At 38.4% G+C, this 13373-nt stretch overlaps 1 protein-coding gene across 6 annotated transcripts in view; it reads right to left on the bottom strand.

Annotated features, from left to right (window-relative positions):
• Positions 1-3992: 3992 nt before the first annotated feature.
• The window catches only part of TBCK (TBC1 domain containing kinase), a 244075-nt gene continuing 234694 nt past the window's right edge, over positions 3993-13373 (bottom strand). For 5 of the 6 annotated variants that reach the window (XM_079919204.1, XM_079919201.1, XM_079919203.1 and 2 more), the window contains one exon: positions 7716-8572. In XM_079919204.1, coding sequence (XP_079775330.1) covers positions 8462-8572 — 111 coding nt within the window. In that variant the 3' untranslated portion in view covers positions 7716-8461. Of the gene's footprint in view, positions 4332-7715; positions 8573-13373 lie in introns of those variants that run through there. The other variant, XR_013827926.1, reaches the window with a different exon arrangement.

The following is a 13373-nucleotide window of genomic DNA, read 5'->3' as shown; positions in this document are numbered from 1 at the left end:
ACTGACTCAGAATAGCATCTCTGAAGCTAGGAAGTCAGAGCTAGTGGGAAAGCTTACCAAGGCAGAATTGCACAGCTTCTCACACTTGCAGGGTAGAGGTTCTGTCCGGTAGCAGCAGCAGCTGGCTACTGCTGTGTCTTTCTTCCAGCAGGCAAATGCCTGACGGCTCTCAGGATGCCTGACAAATAACCCCAGCAAACAGGTGCTATTTCCCCAAAGATCAGCAAGAATTGCACAGAATTCGACAGTGTCCAGCTCATGGCTGTTTAACACTCAAGGCCTCCCAATGGCCCTCGTTTTAGGGTAAGCTTTCAAAAGGGTGGGCCCTATTTCCTTCTTCTTCTCTGGCCCTCATCGTGCCCACTGGAAGCCTTAACACCTCTTCTCTTTTGGCTAGTTAATTCCCACATAATGAGTGGAAAAAGACTTCAAGTATGGAGACATCATGAAATTGTGCTTTTAAGGGTGAACTAATGATGAGGTAAAAAGCTTTCCTGTGGTAGGTTAACAATAAAAGGTATAAAAATGGCTATGTCTATTTTTATGTGCTCTATGTGCTAAGTTCTGTATGCCTTACAATCATTTTTGTCTTTACTCCTTGCACCAAGCTTGCAAAGCAGGCACTGATCAATCCTGTTTAACAGAGAAGGAAACCAAGGAAAACAATGCTTTTACTTATCTATGTAGAAATAGATGCCCACCCACACTCATTCACTTATGCCCTTTCTTAATCATAATCCTCAAAGCCCACTAAATTCAAATAACTTCTTAGGTGCCTATTAGAGAATGTGATAAATTATATAGTTTTATACCCCATAACTAAGTCCAGACAGTTTGCTTTTTTTAAAAATCATGGTCATATTTAATAACAGTCTAAATTTATAATCCTAACACCAGTACTCCATTCTTCTACTTATTCATGTTAATATATTCTTGTTTTGATGTGATCCTACCCATTTAAAATGGGTACTACTCTCTCCTTATAATGGTTTTTGGGCATGTATTCAATTTACTTCTTTCCTCTGTAAGGAAAAATGGCTGTGGATCTCACACAGATGCTACTGAGTAGAATGACCTTCAGCAAGCAGAGATAAACAAGAGCTGCTTTTCATCTCCCAACCATTGATTTTCTGCAAGGCAAACCACAAAGCTGCTTTGAAGTCCAGGAGAGAAGGGAGATAAAACTGAAGGGAAGAGTGGATTTGAAATAAACTTAATCTCTGTCATCTAAGTGTAGATGGCTATTGGCAAAGCTGAAACTGCCAGATTTTATCGAGAGAGAATTTAGATTATTCTTAAAAGAGGGTATTTTAAGTTGGTAAAACTGGGTTAGGGGAAGGGTAGTATAGAAAACAAAGAGAAATCTGAAAGGATCTTGGATAAAACTTAACTTAGCAGAAATGGTTGCTTTTAATCAAACAGTAGCAAGTGTGTAGTGTACAATCTGACCACTGTTCATAGTCTTCCCTTTCGTGTATATTGTATAACGGGACCACATATATGGATTGTAAGAGTAATTATTATTTGTGTCAAAATTTATTTGAAAACAACATGGTAGATAAAAATTTTGGCTTGATAGTTTTACAGAACAATTAGGACTTTTTTAAAACACTTTTCCTTTTACAAAATGCTTTTCCATGAGCTTCAGCATAAGCCTGGGAGAAAGGCTGGATCACTGCTATTATCCGTGTTTCATATGTGAGGAACTAGAGCCTTAGAAAGCCTAAGTGAATCGCACAGGGACACACTGAGGGCCACTGGAGAGGCCAGAAGTTTCCAGGCTTTCTTACTCTTGGTCTCCTCTTCTATGCTCCTTCTAATCTGTGGTTTCTTAAGGGAGAGGAAAACTCTCTTCTTTCTCCTCTTTCTGAAACATGCATAGTTTTTCTCTGGGTGGTCTTTTGACAATTTACTCTTCATGTGATAGTGTTGAGATCTTGAGACATATTTCTTATTCTCAAGGTGTCTGGAGGTTAAATCCTGACGGGGGAGATTGGGAGGCCCTGCTCTGAGGATGGCTACGGAGGTTGGAGGTTGAGCTTCCTAAACAGTGCTGCAGGAAGCGGGATTTACCATGATTCTGGTGGGCTTAAGGGTACTTAGTGTTGTGAAAGGAAAGATCCTTGAGAAAGTTCAACCCTTCTCTCAACCATGAGCACTAAACAATTGGCAGCCAACCTGAAAGCCCAGCCCACAGTTCTTCCTCATTCCAGCCTTCCAAGATCTGGTTTAAACAAAAATACACATGCTGCGTGAGGGGCAGGACATCATGGAGGAGTTAAGGTTTTACCTGCCTTTGAGATAACTGAATCACTCATGTGCTCTCATGGGGCAACAAAAACATGACCCGGAGCCAAGATTTATCAGGTCAAGGGTCTATGTTGGGAATGACAGCCTTTAGAGCTGCCAGTGGGACCCTTTGGTAATTTTTATACAACTAATTTGTATAAAAATTTAATTTAGCATTTTGTTTAGATCCTAAAAATCATCTTTTTATTCTAGCTGGTAAGTAATAATATCCTAATAAAATTTCAATCAGGCATTACAATAAATGCCTAGCACCTTTCTAAAAGGCTCAGTTAATGTCCTGGGCAGGACAAGGTAATTAAGAGGGCTAAATAATTGCAACAATTAATTTCCTCATTAATTTATTCTTTTTGATTTAATAGAATTAATTTAGCTGACAATAATGAACTTCAATATGAATTTTTATATTATTTCACTTAATCAAAATGGGCAGTTTTAAATTCACTTGAGTGTCATACAATTAATTATTTATAAGGCACTTAATATAGTCAGCTTCTGCTTGAGCCATTGTCACCTTACGGGATAGTTTCTGTACAAGTATGTAAAATCTTGCTTTATGTAAGTTATACAAGTCACCACTGAAATTTAAAAATAGCTGTTATATTGCTGCATAAGATTCATGTTAAAATGACATTTCCAGAATTGATGCTGAAATGAGTGGGTTAAGATGTAAATTATTTATTAAAAATCATCTCCTGTAAATTATTTCATTCATTTACACATAAACACTTTAAAAAACTATGTGATTTACAAGTAAACATATTTTGGAATATGTGCTTAAATGCCTAATCAGCACATTTCATGCCCAATAAGTTTTGTAAAACACTAGTTAACCAGCAACCAGATAAATATCTATAGGTATATTTATTTCTGAACTAGTTCTTCTGAACTAGTCCTTCTCTATTACCTGGGATGCTGTTAGACTTAATCCCATTAGGATTCGTATTAGTTCATTTAATATAAAAAGTGGGAGGGCTATTTTTAAAAATTACCTTGTTACCAGGAAAACACTCATCTCACGCCTCTTTTTAGGCATCAGATGTTGGCATAAATCAAGACTACCTGACGTCAACAATAAGGCATGTTGATATGAAAAAAATTCTTGTTACAAACTAAACATAGATAAACCACAATTTAGGGGGACTATACGGTCATTGTTGTAGTAGCCCCAAAGTAGGGTTGAAAAACTTTTTAACACTGATCAGCCTCTATCAGATTAATTCAAGAAAGTACATAACTCAAACTAACCTCCTAGCTCTGAATCAATATTTTATAACTTTTTTTTCCTACACCGAGGTAAATGGATAGATCAGTGGAAATGGATTCTTCCTGTTTCCACTAGTTGCTCAGGGTGGGCCTTCATGCCAAGGCAAATCTCAGGAAGTCCTCTGCAGAGCAGTCATGCTAGGGCAGATGGACAGGGGTGGGTAACACTTCTGGGACAAGAACCTCCTTTGTAAACAGGAATCAGGCTCTGAATAAGGAGTTAAAATGGTCACACTGAGCACTGCATTAGATGCTTTATCCTGTAATCTTGTATACATAATTAACGATGATTTGTGAGTGCAGAGATTGTTTTTAATCCTCATTACCCATTAAAAAAAAGATTCTCTTTCTTGGTTGTGCATTAGTATGCAAATTACCCCCCCCCCCCACCGTGTCATTTGGCCTCAATCCAGTGGTCATATTCCTCACATGCCTTTCAGGTCCTTAATGACCCTATATGGAGTCCATGGTGATGAATGCAAGGTACATGGGATTATTAATGATCTTAAAGATAATTTTAGAAAAGATATGATATCTAACAAGTAATAAATTATCAGGATTGTTTATCTTAGGCATAAAAGTATTTTTTTTTTAGGTTAGCAAGTGACCTAACTGACCTCTGTTTCTTCTCTTGTATGATTAATAGACCTAGAAACTAGCTAAACACCTCGTCTCCTTGTTAGTCCCCCTCTTCGGCTTTCCACACTTGACTGGGAGGCTGATACAAGGACTTTTTTCCAATTCTTCGAGCCTGGTGCCTGGCAAAGACATAGAAGACAAAGGTTAAAGGCCAACTTTGACCCGACGTACCAAGGACTTGACTGTAGACAGAAACAATGTCCGCCCACATCAGCAGGCGGACTCTCAACCACTGCGCCACCAGGGAAGCCCTGTAACAGTTTCTAAAAAGAATGGTAGGCCATGTAATGTTTTTCAAAAAGTCACAGATACAGGGTTTCCCTGGTGGCGCAGTGGCTAACAATCTACCTGCCAATGCAGGGGTCACGGGTTCGAGCCCTTGTCCGGGAAGATCCCACATACCGTGGAACAACTAAGCCTGTGCGCCACAACTACTAAGCCTGCGCTCTAGAGCCCATGAGCCACAACTACTGAGCTCGCGTGACACAGCTACTGAAGCCCGCGCACCTAGAGCCTGTGCTCTGCAACAAGAAAAACCACTTCAATGAGAAGCCCATGCACCACAACGAAGAGCAGCCTCCACTCGCTGCAACTAGATAAAGCCACGTGCAGCAGTGAAGACCCAATGCAGCCAAAAATAAATAAAATAAATTTATAATAAAAAATAAATTTATAAAAAGTCACAGATACATGTAAAGACAGTATTAGTTTCAAAAGTTGAATCCTTTAGTATGGCAGGAAGCAATATTTAGAATCTGATCTAATGCTTTAAGTGCTCTTGCTATAGCTCCAAGATTAGTCTTAAGCCAAGACAGGACAGTGTTTACATCTCCACCACACAGAGGATTAATATATATCAAGGAATGCTGGCAATACTGTACCTTGGTACCCATTCATGCATTGCTTATTGGTCACCATGAGCATTAGAACAGAATGGTATTACTGAAATGCTGCAAACAATGCAAACTAAAAATGAGTCCTCTGAAAGGGATGAGAAAGGATATCAAAGAATGTCTATTAGACCTATTTTACTATTCTTTTTAAATTTAGCATTTCTATGTTTTGGGAAAGGGATGCAACTAGCTTAGCTTATTCTGTTGTTGGAAGTTATTTGCTCCAATTTTTAGGATTATAGAATTTCAGAGTTGGGTAGAATATTCGAGATCCTTTCTTCACTGCGTGAATTGAGATTTCCATTTATTTATGTATCATCAGGTACCAGATAAGTTTGGCCCTTCAAAAATTACCTGGGTTTTTTCTATTCATATAAAATATCTAAGCTAGAGATTCAATTCAGTTTTACATTTATCAAGCATCTCCAGTGTACTGGGTTGCTGAAGATAACAAGAGGTATAAATTATGGACTCTGACTTTAAAGGGAGCTCATATTTTAAAAATAGGGGTTCCAAATGTGAACAGATAATTGCAAAATGATGCAATAAGTCTGTTATTGGAAGTATGAATGGAATGCTTTGATAGACTTGAGACTCTTAATGCAGTACGGGGAAGTCAGAGAAGACTGGAGAATATGCTACTGGTGCTGGATTATGAAGCATTTATAAATGTGTGTGTGTGTGTGTGTGTGTGTGTGTGTGTGTGTGTGTGTGTGTGTGTGTGTGTGTGTGTGTGTGTGTGTGTGTGTCTATGGGGCTGGTGGTGGTAGCAAGGGCATTCCAGGCAGAGGGAAGAGACTGCTGATGCCAGAAACAAACAGTGTTGACAGTGATGGTGTAGGAGTCAATAATATATTAAAAAGGACCTCTACAAAGGTTTAATTCAACAAATAGGTGTTGAGGTCAACTTTGTTGAAATCATCTGCCATTGAATAACATGCCCTTCATGTAGACATGGCAGTGATTGTATGCTCTTTCTTATTTTACTGTTGAGAATATTACATATTATTTGTAATTTCAATGTTTAAAAAAGCTTCCATTTTTTTCAAAATAAGCCTAAACGTATCAAGTTTTAAGAAAGACCAATTGCAAAATTGTGATGGAGGTTGGCTACTGTTATCTGCTCCCACAGCTCTCCTCACAACACTCAGGTCTTCACCCTCTCTCATTACCTACCACTCCATTCAGTTCAAATCTCTGCTGCTCCATCTTTCTCTGCTTTCTCAGGAAGGCAAAGTTAAGACTCAGAACCATTCCTTCCAAAAGATCATCAGTGCTGCGCTATGATTATGAAATCAAATAAGTCATCAAAGATTGAAGGAAAGGGCAGGAGGACTTATTTTCCTAACCAGGGAAGATAATGGCCCAAAAATGATGTTAGAGAAATCATGGTAAAATTTTCTTTTCTCATTAATTCTCACATTTTTACTTTGTATATTATGTAAAGATCACAGAATTATGTAACCACTGATTATGTCAGAGTCTTGTAAGTAGTAGGTATTCAAAATGTATTTGGTGAATGACTGAATATAACTTAATTGAGCAAAACAAACAAAATAACACGGCTGCTGGGATAACTTGATAGCCACATGCAAGAATGAAGTTGGATACTTACCTCACTCCATATACAAAAATTAAATTAAAGACCTTGGGAGGGGTCAATGGGGAATGACTGCTAATAGGTACAGGATTTCCTTTTTGGGTTTTGAAAATGTTCTGAAATTAGATAGTGATGATTGCACAGTGTTGTGAATCTACTAAAAAACATGAATTGTACATTTTAAAAGGGTGAATTTTAAGGTATATCATTGTATCTGAATAAAAAAATAAATGCCCAAAACACCCAAAACAAACAGCAACAATAAAACCATAGTTAAGAAAGTTTCATTGAGGCTGTCATTGAAATGTTCTACCTAGGCAGTCCTAACATTGAAGAAGAATATAAGTTAAAGATGAAAGAACATGTTTTAGTTAAAACTGAAAATAGTAAAAAAGATGTACTGTATTTTAATAATGCTAAGATGCATATTTTTTCACATTTCTGAAATGGAAATGAATCTTATAATTGCTGGTGTGTCACAGTTTATTTGGCTGCTTTTTTTTCTTTCTTCATGGTACATAAAATTGTGATATATCTTAGCTTCAGTGAAATGCTTAATTTTTTGAATAATGTGACAGAGGCTGCCAGTTGTCCCTCAATGTTTTCTCCTCTTCTCACACAGTAATAAAATTTTTTAACTGGGTAAGTGGCTGCCCAGCCAAAACTGTATTCCAGATTGTCTTGATAGCTAGTTGTGGCCACATGTGTAAGTTCTGGTGAGTGGTATGTACGCAGAATATATGCACCTTCTGGTTTGTGCCCTTAAAGAGAAGGAGTGTGCCCTCCCTTCTCTCCTTCTCTTCTTTTTTTCCTCCCTCCCTACTTTTTCCTTCTCTCTCTCTTTTTTTCCCCTCCCTCCTCCTTCATTCCTTTCCTTCTAAATTGTAGATATGATGGTGGGAACTAACAGCCATCTTGATCTATGAGATAGAAACTAAGTGTTGAGGGTGGTAAAGAATGAGAACAGACACCTGAGTACTTAATGCTAATGAAACCAATACACTAGCCCTAGATTGACTAGGCAGACTTTTATGTGAGAGACAAATAAAGTTCTAGCTTGTCTAAGTCACTCTTATTTTGGGTGTCTCAGCTACAGGAGCTGAAAAATATTCTATATAATATGAATGGTTTCTGACTTTCATTTTTCTTGAAGTAAACTGTTATTACTTTCTCCAAAGGGTTAAATTCTGCTCCTTCTAAACACACACACACACACACACACACACACACACACACACACACACACACACATACATATATATCTGGGCCCAAAATGAGTTACCAAATATAGCATTTACTTATAAGGAATGTATTGTGAATAGCTTTTCAGTTTTCATTATCATGGAAGGATGATTTCAGATCACATTCAGTCTATACTTCTAAAGAATACCTTTGTTAGGGCTGTCTGTTCAATGCAATGGAAGACAGACTTTTCAGTGTAACTGAGACTTCTTGATAATGCTAAATGTGCCTCGTCAGTTGAATTCTTCTGGCTTTGCGTTGGTGTGGTAAAAATACATGATTGGATTTCATTGTTAAGAAAATTCTTTCAGCAATACATGTACAGTCAAGTTTGTTGCCTGGATAGCTGAACATTTCCGTCATGAGATTAAAAAAAAAATGTCTCATGACAAAACTTGAAATGGAAATGTAACCATCTGGAAGTCTAGTTCTGCCTTAGAGTGGCAAGGCTGTGAAGAGCTGTGCTGCCGGGGGTGATGCCACTCTGTCCTTTTGACAGCCAGACTCTTGTTCTTCATATTTGAGGAGATGGGACAGTGAGGAGGCCTGTTGGCTTGAGCTTATTAATGCCACCATCTAGAATACAGATTCTCGGATATTTCATCTTCACAAGATGAGCCGCAAACTGAAAAAAAAAGGGACAAATTTATAAAGGAAACATAAAATTGATATATCTCCAATCCCGTTTTTTTCTTAAGCTGTGATAGACAAATGATGATAATGTTATTACTGCTGTCACTGTTCTATCAACAAATCGTTTAGTTTTTAATATAAATTAAATCCCTCTTTTCAAACATATTTATGCTATGGGATAAATGTCTCTTTTTAATTCTCTTGTAAACTTGTTTGAATAGGCAATAAATATACTTGGTAAACAATTCAAACAATATAAAAGGGTATACCATGAGACTATACAGGTAAATTCCTCCTACCTCTGTTCTCCGTCTCCCTCTCCAGAGAACAGTAATATTCCTATTTTTCATATATCCTTCCAGTGAGAGTCAAAACATTCATTGAACAATTTTTACAGTATTTTCAACATATTAGTTATTGCAATTACATGCACAATATCCCAGTGAGAGTTCAAAACATTCATTGAACAATTTTTACAGTATTTTCAACATATTAGTTATTGCAATTACATGCACAATATCCCAGAGAAGGCCCATGAACTGGTTCTAACATGTTTTTGGAGCAACTGCAATGAACAGTTTGAGACCATAAATTTGGAATAAATTTGAAGGACTGCTCCAAGATGTCTTCTAGATGCCTAGCAAAGCAGGGCTTTGAATAATTATCAAGACATACACATTTCTCTCTGACTTGCCCATGTCTACCTATCCAGGATCATTGATTATCTTTCTCTACTCCTTTACGATGAAGCAGTCCTGGACTGTAATCAATCCCCTGACAGATGGGATCACTTTAGGATTCAGAGTCTTTTTTGGTTGTGCACTGTCTGTTGGAAACATGCTCCATTTCCCACCAACTCCTGGTCCCGTTTTAGTTTCTCCTCACAAACAACCCCCAACCCCGACCTGCCTAATTTCTACTTACTTCCTTACTCAGGCAATTCCTTGTTTAGGAGCTAAGTTTCCATTAGGGGGCCCTCTTTTCTGGCCCCCAGATTTTTTGTGCAAATCTCTACCTTTGGTTTACCACATTTATTTAAATTGCCCATTTAAGAGCCTGCTTCCTCTAGCAAACTGTAAACTCCTCTAGGACAGTGAGAGTGTTGTTTCTTTTTTTCTTTTTAACATCTTTATTGGAGTATAATTGCTTTACAATGTTGTGTTAGTTTCTGCTGTATAACAAAGTGAATCAGCTATACATACACATATATCCCCATATCTCCTCACTCTTGCGTCTCCCTCCCACCCTCCCTATCCCACCCCTCTAGGTGGTCACAAAGCACCGAGCTGATCTCCCTGCGCTATGCGGCTGCTTCCCACTAGCTATCTATTTTACATTTGGTAGTGTATATATGTCCATGCCACTCTCTCACTTTGTCCCAGCTTACCCTTCCCCCTCCCTGTGTCCTCAACTCCATTCTCTACGTCTGCATCTTTATTCCTGCCCTGCCCCTAGGTTCATCAGAATCTTTTTTTTTTTTTTTTTTTTTTAGATTCCATATATATGTGTTAGCATACCGTATCTGCTTTTCTCTTTCTGACTTACTTCACTCTGTATGACAGACTCTAGGTCCATCCACCTTACTATAAATAACTCAATTTCATTTCTTCTTATGGCTGAGTAATATTGCATTGTATAAATGTGCCACATCTTCTTTATCCAGTCATCTGTCAATGGACACTTAGGTTGCTTCCATGTCCTGGCTATTGTAAATAGAGCTGCAGTGAACATTGTGGTACATGACTCTTTTGAATTATGGTTTTCTCAGGGTATATGCCCAGCAGTGGGATTGCTGGGTCATATGGTAGTTCTATTTTTAGTTTTTTAAGGAACCTCCATAATATTCTCCATAGTGGCTGTATCAATTTATATTCCCACCAACAGTGCAAGAGGGTTCCCTTTTCTACACACCCTCTCCAGCTTTTATTGTTTGTAGATTTTTTTTTTTTTGCGGTACGCGGGCCTCTCACTGTTGTGGCCTCTCCCACTGAGGAGCACAGGCTCCAGACGCGCAGGCTCAGCGGCCATGGCTCACGGGCCTAGCCGCTCCGCGGCATGTGGGATCCTCCCGGACTGGGGCACGAACCCGTGTCCCCTGCATCGGCAGGCGGACTCTCAACCACTGCGCCACCAGGGAAGCCCTGTTTGTAGATTTTTTGATGATGGTCATTCTGACCGGTGTGAAGTGATACCTCATTGTAGTTTTGATTTGCATTCCTCTAATGATTAGTGATGTTCAGCATCTTTTCATGTGTTTGTTGGCAATCTGTATAACTTCTTTGGAGAAATGTCTATTTAGGTCTTCTGCCCATTTTTGGATTGGGTTGTTTGTTTTTTTGAGATTGAGCTTCATGAGCTGCTTATAAATTGTGGAGATTAATCCTCTGTCAGTTGCTCCATTTGCAAATATTTTCTCCCATTCTGAGGGTTGCCTTTTCGTCTTGTTCATGGTTTCTTTCACTGTGCAAAAGCTTTTAAGTGTCATTAGGTCCCATTTGGTTATTTTTGTTTTAGTTTCCATTTCTCTAGGAGGTGGGTCAAAGAGGATCTTGCTGTGATTTATGTCATAGAGTGTTCTGCCTATGTTTTCCTCTAAGAGTTTGATAGTGTCTGTCCTTACATTTAGGTCTTTAATCCATTTTGAGTTTATTTTGTGTATGGTGTTAGGAAGTGTTCTAATTTCATTCTTTTACATGTAGCTGTCCAGTTTTCCCAGCACCACTTATTGAAGAGGCCGTCTTTCCTCCATTGTATACCCTTGCCTCCTTTATCAAAGATAAGGTGACCATATGTGCGTGGGTTTATCTCTAGGCTTTCTATCCTGCTCCATTGATCCATATTTCTGTTTTTGTGCCAGTACCATACTGTCTTGATTACTGTAGCTCTGTAGTATAGTCTGAAGTCAGGGAGCCTGATTCCTCCAGCTCCATTTTTCTTCCTCAAGATTGCTTTGGCTATTTGGGGTCTTTTGTGTTTCCATACAAATTGTGCAATTTTTTTTTCTAGTTCTGTGAAAAATGCCATTGGTAGTTTGATAGGGATTGCATTGAATCTGTAGATTGCTTTGGGTAGTATAGTCCCTAGTGCCCGGCACATGGCAGGGGCTCAATATATGCCTATTGGTCTCAACTAAACTATGGTAAAGGACAAATACCCAAGGGCAAAAGGGTAAGAAGTAGAGGTAAAGTAAAGAAAGTTTTCTTTAGCTCTCTGGCCATTCTCTGTCTATAGGTGGTGTCCTATTCCTCTCCCTTGGATGTTTGTGTCCTCACGTTTTTCTCATTTACTTTATCATAACCTGATCTCAGATCCTTCAAGAAAAATGACTAATACCTGCTCACAGTGCTACTGCCTCTTGGAAGTATTTGAAGCTTAATATTGGTGAAGTCTCAAGCGAGCAGTCTAGACTTTATAGGTTCAAAAGAATTAGCTGAGTTGTTTGGTCAGGATAACTTCAAGGCGTCACTCAGAGATTCTGTTTATTGAGCTGCGGCTCAGGAATGTGTTTTTTGTTTTTATTTTTCAACAAACACCATTAGATGATTCTAACGCAGGTCTGTGGACAATATTTTGAAAAATACTATCTTAAGCCCAAGGATAAAGATATCAGTAAGTAGGTGAAATATTGGGTTGGCCAAAAAGTTCATTTGGTCTTTTTCCGTAAGATGGCTCTAGTAGAACGTAGTTGCTTTTAATGTCACTTGAAACAATTTTGTTAGACTGTACTGTGACAGCTTTCATAGAAGCGTGCATTTAAAAAAAAGCTTATCAAAACTGGTGAATTTTTGTGTAGCCATTTTAATATTGAAGATGGAAGAAAAAAGCAACATTTTTGGCATATTATGCTTTATTATTTCAAGAAAGGTTAAAAACGCAACTGAAACGCAAAAAAAATTTTGTGCAGCATATGGAGAAGATGCTGTGACTGATCGAATGTGTCAAAAGTGGTTTGCGAAGTTTCGTGCTGGAGATTTCTCACTGGACAATGCTCCACGGTTGGGTAGACAGGTTGAAGTTGATAGCGATCAAATCGAGACATTAATTGAGAACACTGAGCATTATACCATGAGGGAGATAGCCGACATACTCAAAATATCCAAATCAAGCGCTGAAAATCATCTGCACCAGCTTGGTTATATGAATCACTTTGATGTTTAGGTTCTACACAAGTTAAGTGAAAAAAACCTTCTTGACCATATTTCCACATGCGATTCTCTGCTGAAATGTAATGAAAATGTTCTGTTTTTAAAACAAATTGTGATGGGCGATGAAAAGTGGATACTGCACAATAACGTGGAATGGAAGAGATCGTGGGGCAAGTGAAATGAACCACCACCAACCACACCAAAGGCCAGTTTTCATCCAAAGAAGGTGATGTTGTATATATGGTGGGATTGGAAGGGAGTCCTCTATTATGAGCTCTTTCCAGAAAACCAAACGATTAATTCCAACAAGTACTGCTCTCAATTAGACCAACTGAAAGCAGCACTCAACGAAAAGCATCCAGAACTAGTCAACAGAAAACGCATAATCTTCCATCAGGATAATGCAAGACTGCGTTTCTTTTATTTGCCTTCACCATTTTCCAGCTCAGCAGCAGCCTACTGCTACTAAATGTAGCCTACTGCTACATTTATTTCGGTCTTTACAAAATTCTCTTAACGGAAAAAATTTCGACTCCCTGGAAGACTGTAAAAGGCACCTGGACGAGTTCTTTGCTCAAAAAGATGAAAAGTTTTGGGACGATGGAATTATAAAGTTGCCTGAAAAATGGCAGAAGGTAGTGGAACAAA

The sequence above is a fragment of the Stenella coeruleoalba genome (genome assembly GCF_951394435.1).
Source record: "Stenella coeruleoalba genome assembly, chromosome: 4".
NCBI classification, from domain to species: Eukaryota; Metazoa; Chordata; class Mammalia; order Artiodactyla; family Delphinidae; genus Stenella; species Stenella coeruleoalba.
Note: the sequence above shows the minus strand (reverse complement) of the source record. Positions and strands in the feature narration are given on the sequence as shown.